A 27,547-nucleotide genomic window follows, 5' to 3' on the forward strand; every position below is an offset into this window, starting at 1 on the left:
AGTTACATAAGTATAAGAAATGAGCACATACTGTACAGAACAGGAGCGTCTTTACTTTAAAACATAGGTATAGAACATGTAGTCATGGGCCAAAGCCAGAGGATCCGGTCAGGCCCACTGGGTGCTTTTGAAAAATGTGCAAATTATTAAAGTCAGAAAAGCACAAAAACTGTTCCTGTGTGAAAATATATGCATGTTTAAAGTATTTCATCTGAGCTTTTGCATATATAAGCACACCTTTGTGCTTTTGCAGATGTATGAAGTTTAAGACAGGTGTAATGAGAGTGTACTGAATTTTGTAAGTTGATGTTTAAATATGACTCTTTTCAGAGTGTACATCTTTACCATAACTACTTTTGTCATTTGCCAAAACAGAAAAACAAACATCACTTAAAACAAACACGACTTTAGTGTTAGTAACATTACTATACTGTGTTTTATTTTTGTTTTTTACTTCTTTTGGTCTTAATAATCATTGCGTGAAATTCTGACATTTTGACAGCCCCATACAAATTTACAAAATGACTGTAATAAACTCTTTTCTATACCTTTTTATTCAAACAAACAACAGGAGGACCCAATTTAATAGATAAAAGAGAAAGGACTAAACTTTATTTAAAAAACAAACAAAAACAAACCCATCATGGGCCCAACCCACATACTCAACTCTGCTGCTCAACCCACAAATGTATTTTTCTAGCAAATGCTGGAATATTTAAGGGGAAATAAACAGGCCTTCCAATGTTATAAGATTTATTGCCAAGAAGCATTGTTACAACAACGGAATAAGCATACAAATACAAATTTCCTTACTTTCTGTGTCTACTTTACTGGTTCTCATCATTGGGAAGATGGTATGTTTGTACTGATTGTTTTCTTATTTGAAGCACTATCTGGAGTATAAATTACCACTGTGGTGTACTGCCATAAATGGAGCTGAAGGTACTTCAGTATCCACAAATGTGCTTCAGGGGACAGAGCACAGGGTAGATTGTCTTAAAGTGCACACAGAGTCAAAGTATGGGTCTATATTTAGTCTTTTAGTTCTACCTGCTGTGACATAACATGTGACAGGAGTCCTCACCCAAATTGCTGCACAGTGCCATCCAAGTCTGTGTGAACAATAACTGATGGGGTCAGCATGCAACACACTGGAACAGAAACACCATTTACATGGAGATACGTAGAAATGGCAGCCAGTAATAGTGGTCAATCTACCCGTTGTGTGGCTGTCTGATCACATTCATCTCACAACCAAACGTCAACAAAAAGACAAGTTTGCATACTTTCACTTTTCTGTTTTAGCCTTAATGTCTGAATACATATTGGTTTTCTGTAAATCTCAGTAAAGAAAATATTTTAATGGTTGAAATTCACTCTTAGTGTTGAACATCAGACACACTTTTTCATTTCGAAGCTGTTTTGCACATCAGTGTGTTGTATGTAAACCTGATAAACTGCATTCTGCCATCATGACAGCATTGGCGTCATCAGCTGATATATAAAGATGCCCTGTAGTTGAGTCAGATACAACACAGTCGCACCTGAACCAGGACGCCCGATCTCCTTTGTGCCATTTTTAGGTGAAGTTCATTCAACTGGTGAGTCAGACCTATCAAAACATCTGTTTTAAAAGTAGAATTACTGATTTTGGATTTTGAAAAAGTATTGGATTGTAATAACTCAGTGTGAGAATATTTATAGAAGTAAAAGTCCTGAAATCAGAATCATGTTGTTGCCTGACTAAGAGCTTCATCATGAGCAGATTATCAAAGGTATCAAAGGCGTCAGTATACCATTTGTAAATCTTGCTACCCTCCATGTTGAAATGAACAGCTTTTGGGGCTGTCAGGCCTTTAAATCCTTGTAGCTTAGTTTTTTTTGTAGCTTGGTCGATGGTTGGATGAGTGAAGAAGAAAAAGCTATTTGGATAAATTCAGAATTTAGTTTTGTGCTATAAATCTGTGCAATGTGTGTAACACTGAGTAATGCTGTGTCATACTAATGGGCCATGTTGTCGAAGCTTCTCATGTTTTCTAAAGCTTGAACATCAGACATAAGTTTCCTTTTGGGAGGTGTTTGTACATGGCTGTGTTGTACGTAAACCTGATAAACTGCATCCTGCCATCTTAACAGCATTGGTGTCATCAGCTTGCTGTCAGGTGATAGAATATATAAAGATGGACCATCGCAGATTCAGAAATAACACACAGCGAGGGTGTCCAATATCTTTGGCACCATTTTAGGGTAAAATTGCTGAAGCTTTTCATGTCTTCAAAAGTTCAAATGTCTGACAGACACCATTTTTGGATTATAATGAGAAACTGAAGAAGCCATTTATTCTAAAAAAAATTATTTTTTAGAATAAAATATTTTTTGTAGTATTTACATGTAAAACAGTCACATAATTCACTGATGCTCATTTCTACTCTCAGTTTATGTTACTCTTACAGTGTTATTACTCTTACACCACATTAGTGTTATTGTTGACTGCACTGTTTTTAATAAATAATACTTTTGCACCTTTCAGAGATAGATAGATACTTTGATTATATGTCTGTGATCTTTCTGGCATTGTTTACTTTTGGTGTCACTCTTCTGTTTTCACAAATGGATTTTTAAATCCAAATCCTCAATACATTTCAGCTTGGGAAACACATCCATCCATCCAGTTCAGAGTCACAGGAGCACTCTGTCACTATCCCAACCGCGCTCTTTGACTTTGAGAACTGTGACGAGACTGAGAAAGCAACACAGCAGAGACCTGCGCATCTGCAATTCAGAACCTGTAGAGGAAACATCACAAAGTAAGTAAAGGTTCTCACGTCCACGACTTAATGGTCACAATTTGGCCTAATGTATACTGAAGCTACATCATTAACCCAATGACACATTTCCACAAGTCTTTCTCCGTCTGCATGAGCTAATAAATGCAAATGACTCCAAAAATGTTATTGAACCTTACAGGAAACCTTATGCAAGGTACAAGTAAATAAAAAGAAAGTACTGATGAATGAATAGATCAGAGGGAGGGGTGCAAGAACAACTAAGCCAAAGCCATTACTATTGTTCATGCGCTTTCAATGGCTCGCTTGAACATTTAGATGACTCATTGTCATGTCATTGATTCTAGCTGCTCATTTCCTGATATTACAATTGAAAAGTAAGCTGTAAAAAAACAATCTAACAAAAAGACATGTATTCATGTATACACCACATGTAACTCCAAATAACCAAAATGTTTCTACCCTCCAGGTGAACCGAACCCACAGAGCTCCACAGCTAAAAGGCAAGCATCAAGTTAGAGTCTCTGAACATCAACACTACCTTCAGGTTAGTTTACTGTCAGTCAGATTATAAAATAAGCCACTAGTTTGACTGAAAACAAACTTTAACTAGGCTGACAACGAGTTAACATATGTTTGATCACCTGGGTTCTCCATATCTTACATGATGATTTAGCTCAGCACTCATCTAACAATGTTTCAGTGCATTGTTGTAATAACTGTACTGTGTTTGTGTTGCAGACTGAGCATTGACCAGGACAACACAGATAATCAGGCCTAACAACAGCAGAGGAACGTCACCATGGCTCATTTAGAACCCACAACTGAAAACTTGCGTATAGCTCATCTGAACATATGCAGCCTTAAAAATAAGATTCCTGACATTCACCGCTTTTTAACACGTTGTAAAATACACGTGCTAGCTCTCACTGAAACTCATTTAGGCGTAACTGTTAGAAACTCTGAACTAAAAATAGACAATTACAAGTTGTACAGATGCGATAGAAAACCTAATAATGGAGAAGGCTATCGAGGTGGTGTCGCTCTCTATGTTCAAGATCACATTCCAGTTAAGAGACACGTTTTCTCAAATCTGTCTAATATAGAAATTATCTGGGCTGACATTTACCTGCCACATACCAAACCAGTTTTAATAGGATGTTGTTATATATCAAAAACATCCAATTTTAAGTATCTTGAAGGTATGGAGATATCAGACAGAGACCGAACAGAAAAAGACGTATTCTTGCTGGGTGACTTTAACATGAATTGGTTCTCAGAGGACATGCTCCAAATTAAGTTGTTTTCTGAGAGATGTGGTCTAAAACAGATTGTAAACTCTCGTACCAGAGAAGAAAACTGTATTGATCACATCTACACAAATATTCCAGAGCGTTGTGACATTCCACAGTTAATTGTCACAGGCTGTAGTGATCATAATCTTGTTTTTGTTGATGTAAGAGAAAAAAAAGTACCCCAAAGAATAAGCATTCAGAGGTCATACTCTGAGTTTGATGAAAACAGTTTCATTCAGGAAATTGAGAGAACATTATGGAGTGAGGTAATGAAAGAAGAAAAACCTGAGAAGGCTTTATCCAGGTTTATTGAAATCTTTATGGCAATAGCAGACAAGCATGCTCCATTAAAGAAGATTACAACCGAGGATCATCCTAAACCGTGGTGGTGGAATGACGACTTAATACAGTTAATACAAAAGAGAGATGAAGAGGGCTCCACAAGTAAAGCAAAGAGTATGCATAAGAAGATTTTAAAGAATTTCAAAGATATAAAGAAGGAACGTTTTTCTCCTGAATCTGAGGAGGTCCCTGAGGTTCCAACAAACATGTTTGATGTGTTTTATCAGTATTATACTGATGAATCTCCACGTTTTAGTAGTGAACGCCTGCCTTTGCCATTGTTTCAGGGATCTGGACTCAATTTTGTGACAGCTAACAACAGCAAAATTGAAGATTTGTTAAAGTCACTCCCGGGGTCTTTGACTCCTGGTACAGATGAAATAGATGAGCTTAAATTTGTGCCAATAGACGATAACAAAGTTACGCTTTTGTTACAGTCACTCACACAGTCTGTGACTCCTGGTACAGATGAAATAGATGCTAGACTGCTAAAAGTTACTGCTCGGTACATCTCTGCTCCCATACGCCACATTATGAACCGTTGCATTGCCTGTAATGAGTTTCCATCTCAGTGGAAGAATTCCAAAATATTACTAGCTTCACAGAGCGGAAACGCTGATTTCAGGCCAAAACATGTCCTTCCTGTTTTAAGTCAGATCCTGGAGAAAATTCTGGTGGAGCAGATGACGGAGCACTTTACTAACAATAAACTGTTTGCTCAGCATAAAAAAACTCTTCACGAAATGACACAAGACTTGCCTACAGAATCTAACAATGGTGCAGAAGGAGCTGAATTCAAAGAAGGATTAAATTCCTTCCTTGACACAATCAGTCCTGAAATGCTGATTGACAATTTAAAATCGAATAACTTCTCACAAGAGGCTGTTACTATGATGAAAAGCTTTCTCTCTGACAGAAGACAGAAAGTGTACTACAACAGCTGCCCTTCTCACTGGAGAAAAGACTGTGGGCTTCCACAAGGAAGTTGCCTGGCTTACTTCCTGTTCTCTGTTTATACTGTACAAATGACCTGAAACACCTTTTTAATCATATCTTCAGTTGTTATGGAAGGCAGTTACTTCATAATACATCATTGAGCTTATACCCATGAGGAGTTAAAGAATATGTGGAGAAATGAATCACAAGCCCTGAGTCACTGGATAAAACAAAACAAGGTGGCCAAATTTATCCAGGGGGTAATTGATATTCATCAACTCCTCAGATCAACGCTGCACTTGAATGTGAATCAATTTTTTCACATCCAATTTTTAGAAGTTGTAATACAGAACGAGCATATTTCCTGGTCAGACATCCGCAAGAAAATAAAAATTGCTTTGGTATGATCAGGTAATGTTCTGTAAATGTCTCAGGGGAGGTGGGTCATTTTGTTCTTTCATTAGTGCTCTCTCAATAATAGGACTGACGCCGATGTACCATCCATTGCTGACCACACACACCTTGGTTTTCAAGTTGCTTTTGCTAGGATTTATGTTTGAGTTATGGTTTGCTGAGCATTTTGATGTTAGCTTAGGTTATGACAATCATTCTGTGAGTGTCTCCTTGTTCATGCTATGACTCATGTTTTTGTGTTTTGTTTTGCTTTTTCACTATTTAACCCATCAACACAAATAGTTTGTAAATGAGTGAATTTTTATTTTCTGTTTTTCTGGTGTTGGCATACTTGGGTTTGTAAAAGTTATTTTTGTCAGGTTTCAGCTAAACTGTGGTTTCTTTTTCTCTGTAGTTTTGTTTTGTTTTTTGTTTTCTCTGAACTCCATTCATGGTCTGTAAACTGGCAATAAAGGATTTAAAACTTGTCCAATGATTACACGAGTTGTATTCTTCTAGAACTTAACATCATCCACGCATCCAACAATGGCTCAGAATTTTAAAACAGAGAAGTATTAGGAATATTTGGTTTTTAGTTCATGGTATTTGAATATGCACAACGAAATGACATTTTGATCCAGCTAGCAGGGATATCAGGTGCAAAAGCAGGTTGGGTTAAGTGTGCGTTTATTAAGAAAAAGTAATACAGAACATTAATAATTATTTCCCCAGGAAATGCTAATTATCAGTTATAAAAATGCTGATAGTTCATACAGAAGCAAAGTTGAGTACTCAATTAGAGCGTATAGCTTGACATATGTAAATCTGAAAGTAACTGTGATTATCTTTGTGAAGTTTGCAGGCAAAACCAAATCCTACAGCTACGTTGGATTGGTTGAGAAGGTTGATGGTGCTGACACTGGTGCGAAGTTTTTAAGGTGATGTAGTAATAGGCCTGTGAATGAAAAGCCCATCTTCACTCTCAAAGAAAATGATGACAGCGTCATCCCAAGAGAAGATGCACATAAAGAAATAACTACCCACACCACAAAACTTGGTGGTACAGCCAGAAGGGAGCAGTGGGGAAAATCAACAAGTTCATGCGGTGCTAGGCCTTGTTTAAGAAAAGGGACTTTTAATGTGCTCATGTGGCAGAACTGGCTTGTATAAAATTGGTCTTTGACGTTTGACGTTGTAAAATAACTTTAAAAAAAACGTGGATGAGTAGTTTGGTGTTAAATTTGTCTAGCTTTTATATAGCATTAGTTTCTGATTTAAAAATATACTGTTTTGCTTTAATAATCAGTGGCACAATTAACCCAGTGTATTCTCTCCAAAGGCACAACTTACACACTGGGGGCAAGTTGTGCCACAAGACCACTTTTTTCAGAAAGCAATATTTCTTAAAAACTATATTTCAAATCCAAAGTGATTGTTCCCAGGGATGCACGACATCCTGATATATATTTATATATTTTAGTTGGGAGCATTACTGTCATGGCCTCCCATTAAAGTCACTTTAAGTTAAAAACTGACACAACTCACCCCACTCTCCCCAGTATGTCTTTCTGTATTGTTTTCTGCCATTTTAACAACACTGACATGACTGAGTCAGATACAACACAGACTTACCTGAGCCAGGACATCCTATCTCCTTCACACCATTTTTAGGTAAATTTTGTTCAACAGGTGAAGACTCATGAAATGGCAAAATATTTGTTTTATTTCTGTGTAGATGTATTGATTTTGGACTTGGAAATACTCTGATTCTTGGTGCCATGTTCTCGAAGCTTCTTGTGTCTTCTAAAGCTCAAACGTCAGACACACTTTTCAATTTGGGAGGCGTTTGTACGTCAAACTATGTCATATGTAAACCTGACAAACTACATAAAGATGCCGTGTAGTTGAGTCAGATACAATACAGACGCACCCAAGACAGGACGTCCCATCTCCTTTGTGCCATTTTTAGGTGAAGTTCATTCGACTGGTGAGTCAAAACTATCAAAACATTTGTTTTATAAGTAGAATTACTGATTTTTCTACTGTGAAGAAGTGTTGGATTGTAATAATTCAGTGTGAGAACATTTATAGAAGTAAAAGTCCTGAAATCAGAATCATGTTGTTGCCTGAAAGCTTCATCATGAACAGAGTATCAAAGGTATCAAAGGCATCAGTATACCTTTTGTAAATCTTGGTACCTTACATGTTGTAATGAACAGCTTTTGGGGCTGTTGGGCCTTTAAATCCTTCTAATCAAATGTAGTTTAGTTTTTTTTTTATCTAGCTTGTCAATGACTGGATGCGTGAAGAAGAAAAGGTTATTTGGATACATTTAGAATTTAGTTTTGTGTCATTGCACAAATCTGTGCCATGGAAAGGAAAAGGTACGTCTGGTGTTCAAGCTTTAGAAAACAAGAGAAGCTTCGAGAACATGCTGCCCTAGCATGACACAGCAATATGCTCAGTTACTCAGTGTAATACTGTAGGCAAATTTGTGCATGGTGCAAATTGCTGTACATAACAAAGTGTTGAGTAAGGCAGATTGCTGTGTCATACTAGGGCGGCATGTTCTCGAAGTCTCTCGTGTTTTCTAAAGTTTGAACGTCAGACATACCTTTCCTTTTTGGGAGGTGTTTGCACATCAGTTTGTTATATGTAAACTTGATAAACTGCATTTTGCCATCATATCAGCAGTGGTGTCATCACCTTGCAGTCAGTTGATAGAATATATAAAGATGCCCTGTAGCAGATTCAGAAATAACACAGCGCGAGGACAACCGATCTCTTTGGCACCATTTCAGGATAAAATTCTTAAAGCTTCTTGTGTCTTCTAAAGTTCAAATGTCAGACACACAACCTCTTTGGATTTTTCTCTAATTGTCATCATTTTAAAGAAAAACTGAAGAAGCAATTTATTTTAAAACAGATTTTTTTAAATTATTTTTTAATGTAAAACAGTAGATTGAAAGTCACATGATTCACTGAGGCTCATGTCTACTCTCAGCTTACATTACTCCCTGTATCACTATTATTCTTTTTATCACTCGCACAGCGTTATTTTATTATTCCTAGTACCACATTAGTCTTTTTGTTGACTGCACTGTTCTTGATAAATAATAACTTTGTATAGTTCAGAGTTTGATACTTTGATTGTATGTCTGTGGTCTTTCTGGCATTGATTACCTTTGGTGTCAAACTTCTGTTCTCACAAATGGACTTTTTAATCCAAACCCTCCATGCTTTTCAGCCTGGTAAACACATCCATCCATCCATCCATCCAGCCAGCCAGCCAGCCAGCCAGCCAGCTCAGAGTCACAGGAGCACTCTCTGCCTATCTCAACTGTGATCTCCGACTTTGGGGACTGTGACGAGTCTGAGAAAGCAACACAGCAGGAGCCTGCACATCTGCAGTTCAGAGCCTGTAGAACAAACATCACTGAGTAAGTAAAGATTCTCATGTCCACAATGTAATGGTTACTGTTTGGCCTAATGTTGACTGAAGCTATGTCCTTAACCCTTTGACACATTTCCACAAGTCTTTCTACGTCTGCACGAGCTGATACGTGTATCAGATTGCAAAAACTTTATTAATCCTTACAGGTAACTGACTTTATGCAAGGTGCAAATAAATAAAAAGAAAGTACTGATGAATGAAGAGATCAAAGGGAGGGTTGCAAGAACAACTAAGCCAAATGGCTGCTTTCCATTCAGAGGAATGTAGCCACTGCTATTATTCCTGCGCTGCAATAGCTCGCTTGAACATTTAGTTGACTCATTGTCATGTGATTGATTCTAGCTGCTTGGTTTTTGAAGTAACAATAGAAAAGTAAACTGTAAAAGACATCCATTAAAAATACACATGTTAAATTGCACTTTAAATTTCTTCTATGACAAGGACTGTGTCAGAAATAAATTCTTACTTCTCCATTCATTGCACTGTTATGGGCTAACAAAAGAGTCTTTAGTAGCATCAAAAGAGACCACAAGCTTATCTTTCTTCCACTCCAGCTCAGCTCTTGTTAAATGACATTTACATGTACAATAAACCATCAGAAGATATATTATATATAATATATAAATATAAATAATATCAGTCTATGATTCTATATTTTATTTAAGCCTAAATAAGTGGGGTTATTTCTATCTCTACAAGAATCACCAACAACTCAAAACACTTTTTCAGAGATAACATCACAGCTTCATTGCTTCTCAATGACTCTCCTCTGTGACAAAACAGCATAGTACATATTTACATCTATACACCGCATGTGACTCCAAATAACCAGAATATTTCTAACCTCCAGGTAAACTGAACCGATAGAAGCTCCAGAGCTAAAAGACAAGCTTCAAGTTAGAGTCTCTGAACATCGACACTACCTTCAGGTGAGTTTACTGTCAGTCAGATTATAAAATGAACCACTCTCAGTGCGCCCCAGGGTAGCTGTGACTACAATGTAGCTTGTCATCACCAGTGTGTGAATGTGTGTGTGAATGGGTAGATGACTGAATGTGTAAAGCGCTTTGGGGTCCTTACGGACTAGTAAAGTGCTATACAAATACAGGCCATTTACCATTTACTAGTTTGACTCAAAACAAACTTAAACATGAGGGACAAATCAAAAGAACACCTTTAGCGGACATAATGGCATGCTCCTGATGAGATGAGGGATGGTTTGAAAATGTCTCAGTGTTAGTTTTAGTCTTTTCAATAATTTTTTTGTATCTTTTATTATTGTGTGGAGGTCATCTGTCAGAGGCCAGCTTTAGGAAAATCAGTAAATGTATTACAATAAAAACCATAAACCTTTTAAAAGCAGTTGACTTACTGTTGTAGACATCCACAGTGTTAATAAACAAGTTGATCAATTACTCAGCAATATGATATGATATGATATGATATGATATGATATGATATGATATGATATGATATGATATGATATGATATGATATGATTTTATTGGATTTTTATTTTTTTACCAGACTAACTTTTACTAACAATAATCTTTTTTACATCACGTTTTCGATTATATTTTCGTTTTAGTTAACTATAATAACTTTGGTGTTCAGGGAGCTCTACTCCCAGATCTACATCCAAAATAAATTCAAACTTGTACCCATTGCACCCAATTATTGTTTTTCCAAGTCATTAAAGATCCATGCTGTACAATCATTCCACCCTGGAATCAAACAGATGAAAGAAGTCAGTAAAATCCCCAAATTACCATGACATTCATGCCCATAATGAGTGTATATAAACTTCTGATGACAATTAGTTAATATATATTTGATCACCTGGGTTCTCCGGATCTTAGGTGATGATTTATCATGATTTAGATTACGTGAATTCATCTAACAATGTTTCAGTGCTTTGTTGTAATAACTGTGCTGTGCGTGTGTTGCAGACTGATCATTGATCAGGAGTGGACAACACAAGCAATCAGGCCCATCAACAGTTGAGGAAGAGGAAAGCTCCGAATCATCTGCTTAGGAGGACAAACCAAGACCTCAGCGGTGCTTCTATCTGTCTGTTTAAGCCATGGCCAATTTAAGTCCCACAGCTGTAAACTTGTTTCAGTTCATTGTTATAATAACTGTGCTGTGTTTGTCTTGCAGACTGAGCGTTGACCAGGACAACACAGATAATCAGGCCTGACAACAGGAGAGGAACATGGCTGATTTGGATCCCACAACTGAAAACTTGCGCATGGCTCATCTGAACATATGCAGCCTTAGACACAAGATTCCTGACATTCACATCTTTTTAGAACATTATAAAATACACGTGCTAGCTGTCACTGAAACTCATTTAGGCATAACTGTTAGAAACTCTGAACTAAAAATAGATAATTACAAGTTGTACAGAAAGGATGGAAAAAAGAAAAACAAAGGAAAAAGGGATCGGGGTGGTGTAGCTCTCTATGTTCAAGATCACATTAGCAAACACATTAAGAAACTGTTTGTCTCAAATCTGCCTAATATAGATCTGATCTGGGCTGTCATTAACCTGCCACATACCAAACCAGTTTTCATAGGATGTTGTTACATATCAGAAAAATTTGATTATAAATATCTTGAAGGTATCAAGATATCAGAGAAAGACCGAACAGAAAGACACATTTTCCTGCTGGGTGACTTTAACATGAATTGGTACTTAGAAAAAGATAGAAACAACATTGAGTATTTTTCTAAAAGGTGTGGTTTAAAACAGGTTGTAAACTGTCCCACCAGGTTAGAAAACTGTATTGATCACATCTACACAAATATTCCAAAGCTTTATGACTCACCATGGTCAGTTGTCACAGGCTGTAGTGATCATAATCTTGTTATTGTTGATGTAGAAAAAATAAAAGTACCCCAAAGAATATCCATTAGGGATCCTAAACCCTGGTGGTGGGATGAAGATTTAATATATTTGATAAAGGAAAGAGATGATGTAAAAAGGGATTTAACTATAGTAAAAGAAAATAAAGAAAGTGACACAAAAAAAGCAAAGAGTTTACGCAAAAAGATTTTAGATAAGTTCAAAAACATAAAGAAGAAATATTTTCCCCAAATTCAACCAGAAGATATCTGATATTCATCAACTTCTCAGATCCACATTGCAATTGAATGTGAATCAATTTAATCACATCAAATTCTTAGGAGTTATAATACTGAACCAGCATATTTCCTGGTCAGACATCTGCAAGAAAATAAAAAAAAAACTGCTTTGGTATGATCAGGTAATGTTCTGTCTCAGGGGAGGTGGATCATTTTGTTCTTTCGTTAGTGCTCTCTCAATTGTAGGACTGAGGCCTCTGTACCATCCATTGCTGACCACACACACCTTGGTTTTCAAGTTGCTTTTGTCAGGATGTATGTTTGAGTTATGGTTTGCTGAGCATTTTGATGTTAGCTTAGGTTATGACAATCACTTTCTGAGTATCTCCTTGTTAATGCTATGACTCATGTTTTTTTTCTTTTCACTATTTAACCAGTCAACAGAAATAGTTTTTAAATGACTGATTTTTTGTTTTGTGTTTTTCTGGTGTTGGCATACTGGAATAAGTTATTTTTGTTAGGTTTCAGCTAAACTGTGGTTTCTTTTTCTCTGTAGTTTTGTTTTGTTTTTGTTTTCTCTGAACTCCATTCATGGTCTGTAAACTGGCAATAAAGGATTTAAAACTAGGGCTGGGTATTGTCCCTGATTTCTAGAATCAGCTCAATTCCAATTCACAAGGTTCAATTCAATTTGAATCGGGGAAATTTTCCCTCAGCCTTTCAGAAATATTATAATTCTGATCATTTATCAGTACATATCCATATTGTTATATCTATGAAAAGAAAGCTGACACTTGTGAGACTATCAGAGGTGTAAGCATCACAGCAGATGCCTTTTTGTCAAATTAACTGAGCATAAAACACAAAAAAACACGAAGAAGATTTTCCTGGTCTGGCTTTTTATAGCAGATAATCACCATTAAAAATATTCTGCAATAGAACAAATGCGGAAAAAACCATGAATAAACATATGAACATTACCTGATGCTGCTGAAGTGAAGTGCATCAAAGTTACAGAATCTTAATTAGAAACACAGCTAAGCATTTTGCAATTTCACATGATTTTAAAAAGTTTAAATTTCTTCAGTATTGAACAGCAGAAATGAGCCTTTCTTATTGTAAGTCAGTAAAAATAAAAAACAAAACAAAAAAACAACAACAACAACAACAAAACAGAGGCCGACAGGGCTGTACATAACAGTAGACTGGTGGGTAATAAGCACGCGGATAATGCAGAAAACAGAGATTTTTAGATGGAAAACTACCCTTGAAGTAGGGGAGACCAGGGATAGTTGTAACATTCCTGACATTTTTGGCTGTAGCTTTGAGCTCTTTTAAGGTAGTGGATTCAAAATGCAATGCAAAGTTTTTACATGTCTTTATGAAATAGTAGAGCTATTTTTTCTGCAACGCAGTTACTAATTGCACGGTATGGTCTCAAACACAAAGAGAGAAATGTGACAATTAACCCCATGGTCTGGGTTATGTAATCATGTCATCTTTTTTATTCAACACCTGAATGCACTTATAAGAACTGATGTAGCTACAGCTAATATTTAAACATTATAATGAAGCTGAAAAAATGTAGTTGTGCACCAGCTTCATCAACTGCACTGTATGTGTTTGTGTCATGTTTTTAATCACTATCAAAATCATAGTGATGACAGATGTATGGCACCCTTTGAGTGCAGGCCTCATGAGCCCACAGAGTACAGGACAGGCACTTAACCCAAGCTTCTGGGGGAATGTAAGCAAAGCAATTCCATTGCTCTTGCAGAAGTCAATGGCTGCAGTTAGCAGGTGTGAACTGTGGTTATCCATGGGAAGAATCACTTTCTTTACGGCTGACCTTGGTGTGGTTTGCAAAGTGCTTCAACTATAGATGAGGAACTCTGTTTCTTGCATCCATCCTGATTTATTTCCACTATACTTCCTACTGAGAATCTTTCTGGCCCAGTCCTCGAAGATTTGTCCAATGACTTTGGATATTTACATCCATGTTTCACTGCAAGCTGATATGACAGTTCTTTTACCTGTAATTTTAATCACAAAAAATGTTAGTATTTCTGCTATACTATATTTTAAATGGCCACCATTACAAATTTCTAACTTTTCCCTACCTTATCCTCTATCAATTCCTATTGGCTTACCTCACATGGCCATAGTCAATAAAATGCATCTGCAACCCTCATCAGGTATTCTGTTAATTCTTTGTGAAGATCTTCTTTCGACTATTCAATTCAATTTCAATTCAATTCAATTTTATTTATATAGCTCCAAATCACAACAAAAGCCACCTCAAGGCGCTTTATATTGTACAGTAGATACAGAGAAAAACCCAACAATAATATGACCCCCTACGACCAAGCACGCGACAGTGGGAAGGAAAAACTCCCTTTTAACAGGAAGAAACCTCCAGCCGAACCAGGCTCAGGGAGAGGCGGCCATCTGAAGGAAAACAGGATAAAGACATGCTGTGGAAGAGAGACAGAGATTAATAACAGATATGATTCAACACAGAGTTCTGTTACTTTTTTTCTTAAATTGTCTGTGTTTGTCAAAGGGTGCTAATTTTTCACATGTGATAGAGTAACTGAATTGGGCATGTACAGGATGAATCAGAACGAAATTAACATCTTATAGTTTCTATCCTATCTAGCTCTTTCTAAGAAGTCAGTTTAATAGGCATAAGGTTTAAATTGATTTCTCTTATCCTCGAACTAAAATTCTTATGTGTTTACATAGTTCAGACCCACTTAGACTGTAGTTCAACAGGGTGAATACAATGTTTAAATGCCACAGTGAGCGCTTCTTTCAGAAAAAAATACTGTGCCGCAGTCACGCTGCTAGAGTCCGTCTCCATCATGGCCGCTCAGTGGACACAGTTTCACCGAAACTCCTGTAAAAATGTAGACACTGGATCGCGCATGCGCATTGCCGGTGGCTTAGTGGGTCGCAATCTCGCGCAACTTGCTTGGGCGACAGTCGGGGTTATAGCAACGGAAAGCCCATCAGCAGAAGCAGCGGGACGGCGAAGAGAGACGGCGGTAGCTTCAGTGAGTAACAAGAACTTTATTAAAAACGGCCCTCCGCACGGCCCAGTCCGTGCTGTCTAAACCACTTTATCACGGGATAAAGACTCCAACCGTCCCGTAGGTGACAGCCAGTCGTTGGCTGGTAAGGTGCGTGTGTATTATCGAAAAGGCCTCCAGAGGGGGGTAACGTTAGCCTGTAAAAGTCGCGTTTTCAGTTACGCTCGGATGTGTTAAAGTTAGCGGATACAAGTGTAGGGAAATATAATAAGCTGGAAAAACTGCTTATTTAAAACAACAGTAGCCAAACAAAACACCCACGGAGCCCCACCACAAACCTGCGAGGGGCGAGCAGTTAGCCGGGAGCTAGCTGATCGGTCTGAGCAGCGCTGAAACGCCTGTAACGTCAACTGTCAAAACACCGAGCCGTGAACGAAGTTCAGCCCTTAACTGTCCAACAAACCATGGTTTATAAACTATTGCATTACCAAACTTTTCATAGCCTGCTTAGATCAAACTATAAAATGCAAAATTACCTCTGCTGATAAAGAAATACAGTTTTTATCAGATTGAGCCCCTTATCTGATTAAAAACCTGTTGACAAAGAGCTCTTTATGACTGCTACAATACGATATTATTTCAAACTAAGTAGAAGTGTCCTGTAAGTCTGAATTTTTTGTCAGTCAATTTTAACTAGTACATCTTCTTTTAATTAGTAAATTGTATTCTCTGTTATTTATTTATTTACTCTTGTTTATTTCCCGACAGTACGTCAGACTTTACCAAAAAAAGAAAAATACTCTCACTTTATAGGTCAATCTATCAGCATGATTTATTAGTAGCTTCATAATTAACCCTTTAAATGTATAATAGAAAAATATTTGCTAATTTAAGCTTTACATTAAATGTATGGGTTCTATTAATAAAAAAAGAGAGGACAGCTGTGTCAGCCAACGATTTTTTACAATAAATCTGAAAATGTATCAGGACAAACCAAGCAAGTTTTTACTGGCACACATCATGTCTTTAGTTGGAGCTGTGTAAAATACCAAATATAACATATGCATAAATAGTATTTTTGAACCAGCAAGGTGATTCCCTTGCTTAAAACTTGACATATCTCACCATGGTGTGCACAGTGTGCTTTTTAAAAGGAAAATCAGAGTACAGTGGATTAGTGGAAGATGAAGTAGAAGTGGTAGGCCTATAAAATTATCTACAGCAGATGAACAGCATTTTTAAGAAACAGGAAACAATACAGTAAAGACCTGACACAGGACCTGAGCGAAAATGCTGAGATATGCCAACTTACACAAGAACAGGACTGAAAATTAGTGTCAGTAGGTCGCATGTAGTGATGAGTCCAAATTAAAAATTTGTGTTTCAAATCATCATCAATATTTACAAAAGAGAATGAGGAGAGAGGTACAACAACGAGTGTCTACAGCCATCTGTACAACATGGTGGAGGCTCTGTCACGTTTGGGCTGCATTTCAGTCAGTAGTGTTGGAGATCTTGTCACATGTATGAAAGGTATTATAGAACCAATTTTTTTAACACTCAAAAATTGCCTTTTTAAAAATCTGTAAATTATAGTATTTTTTTATTTTATTTGTTGTTGATTATTAGCGTTTGTTGCTGGATGAGAAAGGTCCTTGATTAGTTATACTAACACGTTCAATCTGTTATCTTTTTTGAGAGTAATTTCTGAATTTCCCATGTTACTTTTAGTCTGAAAAACAAAAATGTCTTTTATAATTATTGATGTGGTTTGTTTGTCATCGTGATCATGAGCAGCTATCATGTTCAATAATGAAGACTGTTCAGTTGCAGAGCTTTGATCTAAAATTATTATATATGTATTTTACAGTGTTTCAGTGCTGCTGGGTCAAATTCATTGGTCCGGTTACACTTTTTATGAACATAGTTTTTTTTGTCTATATTGTAGAGAGTCTCCAAAACTAACATTACACAAAGCAAAACACAATCAGGAGCTGAATAATTTATCATTCAGTCTGTACTCACATTTTGATGGTTTTTCATTTAATCTGAAGGTTATCAAAGTGTTAACCCTGTGTTCCTATCAACATAAAATGCTAATAACATTTAAAAGAAGACCCAAATTTATATTTGACTTCAACAAGTGAAATAATTCCAGAAACATTTGGCTGTTATGTGTGGATGGTGTTAGGGAAATTAGAATTATAATAGAAGGGAGTTGTGGGATTTTTTTTTGGTTTGACTTGGACATTTCTCTGGAAATTTCTGGATATTTGTTTTATGTTGCCTTCATTTCCACACCTTATATCCTGAATATATAGTACTCCCCCCCCTTCCCCCCGTATTAGGGATGTGTGACAACGGCTCAAGGTTATGTCACAATAGCTTAAAAAAACTTGTGATATTGATATTTCTGGTGGTATAAAATAAATCGAAACAATGTGTTATTATTGCTTGTAGCTTGCAAGTAGCAGCATTTATACGTGTTAGTAAATGAAGATAATTTTCTTTCCTTCTTTTCCAATGAACTACTGTCATTGATGACACATTACCTAATCTGAAGTGTGAATCTACTGAAACAAGGTGCCAACAACAGCAGCATTTCGCTGTATTAGCAGTGACACAGCATAAGTTTAATGTAAGAACAAAAGTAGCGTAGTTAGTATCTTCCCTGGAATTAAGGATGGATTAGGTAGAAATATATTATAAATTTTCTTGGCTTAAAAAGAAAAGAATCAGTGATTGAAAAGAATCAATCAGTGGATCAAAGTCCACACGCAAACCTGATTGAAATACTGTGGTTGGATCTAACAGAACTGTGTATAGATGAATGCCCACAAACCTCAATGTACCAAAGCAATGTTGTAAGGAAGACTTGGCCAGAATACCTCTACAGCAATGTAAGAGACTGATAAAGTCAGACAGAAAACAGCTACTTCAAGTGCTTAAAGTAGTCCTACAGACTATTGAATCACTGAGTGTATTTAGTTTTTCACAGGACTCCTGAGAAAACCTTCTTTTTCACATCACTGCACGTTGTCATCACCTACCAGTGTGATCCAGAAAAAAGGTTCTAAAAACCTACTAAGTTGAAAATCCATGACAATCCGTGTCCTTATATGACCTGAAACTTGTGGCCAGCTTGGGTGTTATTTTTGCTGTGCTGATAAGAAATAAATACAGTTGTGAGTTGTTGTAGTACCCTGTCACTCTTGAATAATGTGCCTGAACAGTCGCATTGACCTGAAAGTTGTTTGAATAACTGTCAGCTTTGCATCATGGGTAGTTGAAAAAGTCATAGAGCAGACTTCATTATTTAACTGCTTGGAGTTCACAGAGTAGCTGAACTGTAGTGTTTTATTTGAGGACTCTTTGTTCAGACACTGAAATACTGGAATATTTGGCAGATTCACTGGCTGCAGTCAGGAAGTGATTGTTCAGCACAACATCCTGTATTGTGTTTATTTTGGAGGACGTCAGCTCACAGGAAATGCTGTGGTATTGTTGGATTTTTCTTTATCTCACCTGTCAGTGTGATGCATCCCTGCTGGGTTGGTTTTTATGTTTGTCTGATGCACCTACAGGCGGTCTGAACTGCGATGGGCAGAGCATGTTGAACCTGAGCTAACAGGATTAACTGGGCAGAGATTAGAGGCCCGGCCTCAGGTTTTCTGTGGCATGTCCCTCTGTAACCCTGGCGAGGGGTAAACCTCCATGACCTATTTTTATGGTTTGCACTTTGCAGTTTATGTATTTTCTTGTTTTGCATTCAGTTTGGTTTCAGTCAGTTTCTATTAAGAGTTTACTCTACTTTATGTTTAGTTTTTATTGTATAAGATGTTCTTATTGAAATTTCACTGATTATTTGTTTGAGACCTCAGAAATTTGCACATATTTACGTCAGAACTGAGTCTCCCATGTTTGGGGTGCAAAATGTAGCTTCACTTACAGCATTTTAATAAAGTAGCCACACCACAGTGTTTCACATATGTTTATGAAATTATGTAAACACCTCAAATATCCAAAGATGTAAAAAAAAAACGGATCTAGGAGCTGTGCCCTAAACTCAGCAAGAAGTCAGCCAGTTTGAATTTCTCAGTGTTTTAGTAGAAATCAGCAAACAGATTTAATCACATGTATTTCATATTTGGTCAGCTTGAACTAAAGACCTTAATGTTGCTATATTTTGTTGGTTTTGAATTTTCTTTAAAGGGTTAAATCATTGTGACTTGGTCAATTTCAGTGTTTCAACATAATTCTAAAACTTACTTACGTAAACATGTCCCCAGACAGTTAAATTAGCACTTTTGAGTAGATGATTACCTTATGTGAAGTATAAACTGTAACCGAGCTGATACTGAACATGATTCCGGTTTCTGTCTCCAGGTCTTTGTATAAGTGGTCAAGCACAACCCAGTTCTCAGCAGTACGCTCCAACACACACCCAGCACAGGTGAGTAAATGTGTGTTCCCATATGTTTTATTACAAAGCATGCAAACTTAAATAAACGTAATAAAACATGAAGATAAAGATGTAATAGGTTATTCAAAATTACCAAATGGTGATAAAAAAAAAGGTAAATAAAATAAAAAAGATCATGAATTCTCTGTCATTTAACACGCTCCTGTTTGCCACGCTCCTGGATACACATATTCTTCATTATGTGGAGTCGCTTACTTTTACTTTATATAGATATAAACACATTTTCATAGATTAATCAGGCTTATGTGTCAGTGAAAAAAGATTGTCTGGAGCCTTCAGATGTTACACTGATGTTAATATCTTTACATGTGCTTGCGTGTTTGTGGGTGCCTAGCAGGAGGATGGCGGTGAATGTCTACTCCACCTCTATGACCATAGAGAACCTGAGTCGCCATGACATGTTGGCGTGGGTGAACGACTCTCTGCAGCTCACCTACACAAAGATTGAGCAGCTGTGTACAGGTAAACACACACTTCTTGAGAAAAAGCTTCAAATTAAAATAAATGTTTTTCTTGACTTTGTGCTCCTGTTCTGTTTTTTCAGGCGCAGCTTACTGCCAGTTCATGGACATGCTGTTTCCAGGCTGCATATTACTGAAGAAAGTCAAGTTCAACGCAAAACTGGAACATGAATACATCCACAATTTCAAGGTCTTACAGGCTGCGTTCAAGAGAATGACCGTTGACAAGGTGGGAACAGGGAAACCAACTGCTGTTTGTTCTTATTATCCGAGGTGTCATATCTGTACTTTTATATTAGTTATAAGTAGTTTATATTAGTGGCTCATCCCTTGCTGCTCTAGCCTACATGCCAAATAACTTTGCACAAACTTGGACTAACCCTAAGCTCTTAGAGGCATCCATCAGAGTACGAATGTTTAAGTAGAAAAAGCATAGCTAAAACAGCTTGAGTGACGTTGTATATAAGAACCACTCTGTTTACTATTTAAGTCAGTACAGTTAAAGTACTGTGGCACAGTCTAAATTGTTTTTAACTGTACTGTAGATAAAGTTGTCTTTAAAGTTGTCATTCTATTATTACGAATGTGAGTTTTTTAGGATCATTTACCTTGACAGAAGGAAGCAAGGTGATAACATGCAGATCATCTTAAAGATGGCTGCTGTTACCCCAAAATGACAGTTATTGGAGTATCTAATCCCAAGATTCCCTTTTCTGACATTTCAAGAATGTTTTTCTCCTGCTATTTAAAAACATTTCAGATCATCCCGGTGGAGAAATTGGTGAAGGGGAAGTTCCAGGACAATTTTGAGTTCCTTCAGTGGTTTAAGAAGTTTTTTGATGCCAACTATGACGGGAAAGAATACGACCCTCTGCTCACACGGCAGGGCCAGGAAGGAACACCGCCTCCACCTAATCCAGGTACAACACGACATAGTCAGCTGTGCGTGAACCTAAACCCTTCATTTTACTTCTCTCACATCTTCATGCTACCACATCCCCACCTCTAACCCAGGTAAACCTATTCATCATAAACCTAAAAGACCCACTCGCTCAGGTAACATCCCCTCCATGCAGCATGTGTGTGTGCAGTGTGTTACTCAGTTTATGGAGTGCTCTATCCTGGCTGGTTGTGGACAGCACTAGGGGCTCTAATTATCTGTCTGCCAGCTCCTTCCTATTAAGTAGTTCGACTCTCATATTACAATTTTAGTATTTCTTCTGCATTTACAGCATTAATAATTTGAAAAACTTTAAGGAAATATTTAAGACTGTAGGTCAAGCTTCTTGAATGCAGTATTTTTCCAATCTTTGAAAAATGCTGCTTTCGTAAAGTTATTGTCCTGTGAATAGGCTCAGTTTCCTATTCATAGCTGACAGCAGTGGTACCCAGTGCGGTCTTCTGCTGCTGCTGTAGACTCGAGGTTCTATGACTAGGCATTCTCTCTACTGTGACATCGGACATCAACACTGCCTTTTCATCCAGAGAAGTGCCACTGACTCAGTATTTGCCCTTTTTAAGGCCAGTTCCTGTAAACTCTAGAGATTGTTGTGAGGGAAAATTCCAGTAGATCAGTTTCTGAAATGTGTAGTTCTGAAATGGTATAACAGCCCATCGGCCACCAAAAAACATGTCATGTTCAAAGTCACTTAGATCATCTTTCTTCATCACTTTGGATCTCAATTTAAACTTCAGTAGATGAAGTCTACATGCCTAAATGCACTGAGTTGCTTCCAATGATTGGCTCATTATTTTTTAGCATTAATGAGCAGTTGAACTGGTATACCTAATGAAGTGGCAGGTGAGTGTATGGACTTGAGTTCTGATTCAAAGCTGTTAAACATCAGAGCTGCGCAGCCCGTGTTCTCTGAGGTTTGGTATTTTGTAGTGAGTCAAAGCATTAAAAACAGAGGCGTACTAACTGACAGTAATATACCTCAAAGTGGAACATCATGTGGCCTTTAAAGTATCCTGAATACAAATGGGAGGATTATGTCCCAGCCCTGCCCACAAAGAACCAATTACCAGGTGAAACAGGAAACACATTAGCCAGTCATGCTGTTTCACTGATGCATGCACAATATAGTTTCATGGCAGTTTGTGGTGTCTACACGCTAAAATAAAAATGTGTACTGTTTCCTTTTCTTTGGTTTACTCAGTCAATGTTGTGAATTAGCATGGTATGTGTTCAGTGCTCTCATGAGATTTACTGAACAAACACCACTCTGGATTGAGCCATTAAGAGATGTGATGTTTTGTAAAAATAGAACTTTCTGGGGAATTAAAAGGATCTTATCGTATTTTTTAGCAAAATTAGCAAACAAGATATTATCAAAATAGCTCTTGATTAGTAAACTTACATCAAGAAGGATTTTGCTGTGAATACTCAGACATACTTAGGGGCTGACCAACTAAATAGATGTATAGATATGTAAATATGTGCTTGTTTCATATAGGCCCCATGAGAACATCTCCCACAGCACCAAAGAGTGTCCCCACCCCGCAGAGGCAGATAGCATCAGCCCGCAGGAACCCTCCTGTGACACGTAATGGAGGAGACGCTGAGCTCATAGAGCTCAACCAGCAGGTACCGCTGCCCTGATAACTTTTCAAGAAAACCCTGTAACAGAGGTCCTGTGCAGCTCTCACATCAGAACTGCATAATTACTCAAACCCTTCAGCATTAATGAAGTTGGTAGTGGTTTGGAAGCTTTCCAGATTTCTTTTTTCAGTGTGAGTACTGGTGCTGGATTCTGATTACTACTCCTTATGAACCAGCCCACATTTCTGCTGATCTGCTCTGTGACACAGAGTCACTAACAGACCCAGGAGTACTTTTGGATGGAAATCTCTTAAGTCACTCTGCAGTGTCCCTCTCATAGCTACACATGTCAATAGTTTCAACTTTGGACATAGAAATTTTGTGCTGCCACCTTTTTGGCAGTGGAACCAGTCTTGGAGCTGGTTCCTTGTTTCTGTACCAGGACTGTGTCGGTGGGAAAAATGCAAGAGTGGTACAACAATTTAACTTTGGAATGTTTTTCTGACTCACACAAGTCAGGCTGAAAACACTGAAAAGGTTCTGATGTGACCAGCTCAACAAATCTTCACATCCTGTTAGTTGACTGTGGACATTAGTACACAAAATTTATATGTAGCTTTTTTCCTTAAAACGCTGCAGCTTTGTGAGCATGTTATGATATAATTTCTTCTCTTTTGTGTCTTCTATTTCTTTGTTTTTATTGTTGAACAACATTGTTGTTTCAGCTGCCTCCCTCATCGTTTTTTTTCCACGGTTGTTTCTGGTCATAGTTGCTCGATCTGAAGGTGACCGTAGACGGGCTGGAGAAGGAGAGGGACTTCTACTTTGGGAAGCTGAGAGACATTGAACTCATCTGCCAGGAGAATGAAAACAACCCAGTTTTGAACAAAATCATGGACATCCTGTATGCTACAGAGGTAAATACAGGCCAAAAATGTTTACTTACATTCAGCAATTACAGCACAGACCAGGAATTTGGGGGGGTGGACTGGTCTCAGGCTTTCATAAAATTTCTTGAGATATTACAAGAAATCAGACGATATGTTTGTTGGTTGTTAGAACATTTATTTCCCACAGTATTCAGATTAATTCCTTATCCCCTGACTTTACTGAAGGCATCACATACAGTATTTATGTCATCTGCAGGCTGGTGAACATTTGAATAGTCAAATGTTCACCAGCCTGCATTCAGAGTTACATGCTCCACACTGCTTGCAGTCATGCACATGTTTTCAGGTAATGAGCCAGTTATAATTCCTTGAATTCCTGATTATGGAATTTTAAACATTTTAGGCTGATCTGAGCCATGAGCAAAGTCCAGTTTGTTTACCTTGTTTGATCACTGTGACACGGTTCATTTAGATTCAGGCATGTGGTACGATGCTAACAGTGGCTGAGCATAGACCTTTGACACATCTGAAACTACAGCTGCTTCTATGACATAATAATAGTAAGACACAAGAGAGGACAGCTTGTCACTGCTTCCAAAAATGGCTCTAATTAAACCACAAGATGCATAAAATCACAGACCTTCTGTGTTCTCTGTGAGTGCTTTTCAAGCACTCCCCAAAGCTAGCAAGTGTGAGGCAGGAGGGGTGAGGTGCTGGGACAAACTCAAGAGTACTCTGGTACTCTTTGTTACGTGCTTTATGAGTGGAGACCAGCGAGGGAGTGGAGGTGGGTGATGGTTGTACTTTCCATGGTACAAGACCCATGTCAGAAAGATTCAAAAATGAATTATACATTTATTTAAAGTGTGTTTGTAATATTACGAGGAAAATCCCATATTCCACCTGCCGTACGTATCTCATGATTTTAGAATAGAATAGAATAGAATTCAACTTTATTGTCATTGCACATGCACAGGTACAGGGCAACGAAATGCAGTTTGCATCCATCCAGAAGTGCTTTAGTGATATAGATATATTACAATATATATTAGCAATAATATAGATATGTGAGTATATTACAGAAATGGGTCTATTATGGTATGTTATAATGTACACGGTATGAAGTATGTTGTGAATATTCTATAACTATAAGTATGTACAGGCTGTAGTGAGTACAAGCTATGTACAGGATATAAATATGAAAAACTATACAGAATATGAAATAAATAACTTTACAGAATCTGAGATATACAGTTATACAGAAATGGGAACTATGCAAGTTGTAAACAGTTGTAGGATTAAAAATTATCGATGTAAGATGATTATTTACACAGACTATACAGCGTTTTGCAGCCTTTACCTAAATCTGGTTAGATTACCACAAAATTAGAAATCAGCCTGTCAGTAAAGCAATAAAGCACCTCAGTGAGGTACAGAGACATCTGAGTGAACAGCTATGTGTTTTAATGTATTGCTGCAAGGAGGAAATCTTTAAAAATACTGAGATTATGAAGAAATGTAGCAAAAAACTTATGAAAGATGACCTGCAGCTGGTAAAGTCTGAAACACTGATCTTATCTTTTCCAGGAGGGATTTGCACCACCAGAAGATGATGAAATTGATGAAGGAGCACGAGGAGAACACGAGGAGTACTGAAATCTTCCTCTCCTCTTTATCACCGTCACCACTCCTCCACCTCCCTTTAATCTGACCTTAATTGCCATTTTTGCCCCTTTTTGTTTTCCCTCTAATTAGTTTACATTTTACAAACTCCCCTTACTTCGCCTGTCTTGTCCACGGCTGTCCATCTCACAACATGTTTGTTGTACAGCCTCACTTCCTTTCCAAACTCTTACTAGTAAAGGACGCTTAACCCGGACCGGTCTGGACTCGGACCCAGCAGCCTGGCTTGGCTTACTCGACTTGTTCTAACCTGATGGGACAACTGTGCTGCGGGGCTTCTCATCCTGCTGGTGTGTCGCAGGTTTATAGTTAACAGCAGTGAGATGACAAACAGCTCTGGAGTGCTATGAATCTGTCTGATGAGTCAGGTCACTTTCTCCCATCATGCACTCTGATTGACCACACACAGACACACATATTGATCAGGGTTCTCTGCAAAAGTTTATACATGAAACCACACAATGTTTTCCACATAATGTGATCAGCTTTAGAAGATTTTGGCTGGAAGTGGCTCAAAGTGAGATTATAAAAAGGCGTTAAGCCTATCCAGAGAGCAGCATGCATGCTGCACACGATGACACATGTGAACGCCAACACAGACATATCACAGACTCTGAAATGCTCACATGTATGTCATAAAAAAGTAATCATTCTGAGGTGAAGCATCACAGATATGTTTTTATTCATTAAGTCGTCCCAGCACAAAGGGTTTGCTCATGAAACTGTCCAGACAGCTTGTTTAGGAGCCATTAGATGTATTTATGTTTTTATTTATTTATATTTTTTAATCTGCTCTAAACAGTTTCTGAAAAAACACAAGATGGGGTTTGTAGAAACTGAAGGTCTTGCACTAAATGTAGCAAAAAAAGCTGACTGAAATGATCCAAAATGCCAACATGCAGTGACTGGCTCCAGCCAGAACGACACAGAAAGATGCAATTTTATATTTTGTAGATTTGTTGAAAAAGACTTGTTTTTTTTTGTTTCCTTTGCATTGATTTCTTCAGTGGCCAAGTCAGAGGCATAAGTTTAAACTTATTTAAATGTCAGGCTTTGAATTCTATCAATGAACAAATGTAAAAAAGAAGACTATAGAGGACACTACTAAATACTAATGTTTGACCGTTTTAATTGAGTTAAACATTTTAGCTGCTATCACTACTCTTCTGTTGTTGTATTTAATTGAATTTTCATAAGTCGCATAGCGTTAACACACCACAATGGCTGCCATGGAATTAAAGGTTTGTTTTTTGTGATTGACAGCCAGGCTGAGTGTGATTGCCATTAGTTGGATCAGTCTGAGAGAAGAGAACATCAGACCCTCTCTCACCTTGCCATGGCAGCTGTGTGATAAACTTGCATCATTTGGATTTACTGCTGGAATGAAATAAAGCTATGAGTTTCAAGAAAAGTAACAGACCTCATCACTGTGTGCTGTCTGCTGCCGTGTTTTTACAGAGATATAGACTTTATTTAATCCCACACTGGAGAAATTTCCTTGTTACAGCAGCACAAGGGACAGCAAGAAAAGGTAAATTAGAGACATAATAGAAAAAAAACAAAAATAGAAAAAAATAAATAAGAAAAATAGTAAACAAAATAGCCACAATACTGTACTATGCACACATGGTTTCTACATACAGTAAAATACACCAAGATTTTACTTTTTTATATGTGCATAAAGCGCAGTGGGAATGATAACAATATACATGCATTTTTAAACAGTATTTCTCCTGTCTGGGTATGGTACAGCCTGACTGCTGTCGGGATGAAGGACCTGTGCAGGATCAGTCCTACACCGTGGCTGTTAAGTATACTACTCAGAGACCCCACAGTCTCATGTAGTTCCTGTTTTCTATTCATTAGGAGCAGCGTTTTCTATTTACATCATTTTTGCTTATGCAAATCAGCAGCATACTGATCACATCACACACAACAGTCAGGCCCAGCACATGTTTGCTAAATGTTGCCTCCATGCACCTCCGTAGAAGTCAAGCAGTCAGTTGCATTGATATCTCTTTGGACCTCATATTGAAAGTTACAGTGAAAAGTTCAACAGTTTGAATCAACTCCAGATCTTTTATCGGCTTAATCTGAGATGAAATAATGAGGGAACGGCCTCCTCAAATATTTACAGGCTCACATACTGGACATAGTTCTACAA

General features: G+C 37.6%; 1 protein-coding gene and 1 long non-coding RNA gene across 8 annotated transcripts; both read left to right on the plus strand.

Moving 5' to 3' along the window:
* The first annotated feature begins 1,435 nt into the window (after positions 1–1,435).
* LOC102290896 lies at positions 1,436–12,993 on the plus strand. Of its 4 annotated transcripts, XR_006053036.1 has the most exons (5): positions 4,592–7,739; positions 9,000–9,192; positions 10,057–10,135; positions 11,155–11,263; positions 11,366–12,993. It is a non-coding gene; the product is annotated as an uncharacterized LOC102290896 (long non-coding RNA). The 4 variants fall into 4 exon arrangements; XR_006053035.1 differs by lacking the exons at positions 4,592–7,739; positions 9,000–9,192; positions 10,057–10,135; positions 11,155–11,263 and adding exons at positions 1,436–1,601; positions 2,647–2,807; positions 3,256–3,333; XR_317398.2 differs by lacking the exons at positions 4,592–7,739; positions 9,000–9,192; positions 10,057–10,135; positions 11,155–11,263; positions 11,366–12,993 and adding exons at positions 1,445–1,601; positions 2,647–2,807; positions 3,256–3,333; positions 3,528–4,442.
* Positions 12,994–15,227: 2,234 nt separating this feature from the next.
* On the plus strand, positions 15,228–26,794 carry LOC102291619 (microtubule-associated protein RP/EB family member 3). Of its 4 annotated transcripts, none has more exons than XM_005947957.3 (8): positions 15,228–15,348; positions 19,711–19,777; positions 20,142–20,269; positions 20,352–20,497; positions 21,029–21,188; positions 22,725–22,855; positions 23,581–23,727; positions 25,288–26,794. In XM_005947957.3, the coding sequence occupies exons 3-8, from the start codon at positions 20,149–20,151 to the stop codon at positions 25,354–25,356; spliced, it is 774 nt and encodes a 257-aa protein (XP_005948019.1). In that variant the 5' UTR covers positions 15,228–15,348; positions 19,711–19,777; positions 20,142–20,148; the 3' UTR covers positions 25,357–26,794. The 4 variants fall into 4 exon arrangements, with proteins under 4 accessions (XP_005948019.1, XP_005948020.1, XP_005948021.1 ...); XM_005947958.3 differs by having other exon boundaries at positions 20,145–20,269; XM_005947959.2 differs by lacking the exon at positions 15,228–15,348 and adding an exon at positions 15,355–15,474.
* The last annotated feature ends 753 nt before the right edge of the window (positions 26,795–27,547 follow it).

Source organism: Haplochromis burtoni, unplaced genomic scaffold (assembly GCF_018398535.1).
Source record: "Haplochromis burtoni strain Fernald_Lab_line unplaced genomic scaffold, NCSU_Asbu1 Contig_567, whole genome shotgun sequence".
Classification (NCBI taxonomy): domain Eukaryota; kingdom Metazoa; phylum Chordata; class Actinopteri; order Cichliformes; family Cichlidae; genus Haplochromis; species Haplochromis burtoni.

Coding starts and splice junctions, on each gene's coding strand:
- LOC102291619 (XM_005947957.3), top strand. CDS start 20,149: ATGGCGGTGAATGTCTACTCCACCTCTATGACCATAGAGAACCTGAGT. Junction 20,270..20,351: donor GATTGAGCAGCTGTGTACAG/GTAAACACACAC, acceptor CTGTTTTTTCAG/GCGCAGCTTACTGCCAGTTC. Junction 23,728..25,287: donor ACATCCTGTATGCTACAGAG/GTAAATACAGGC, acceptor TATCTTTTCCAG/GAGGGATTTGCACCACCAGA.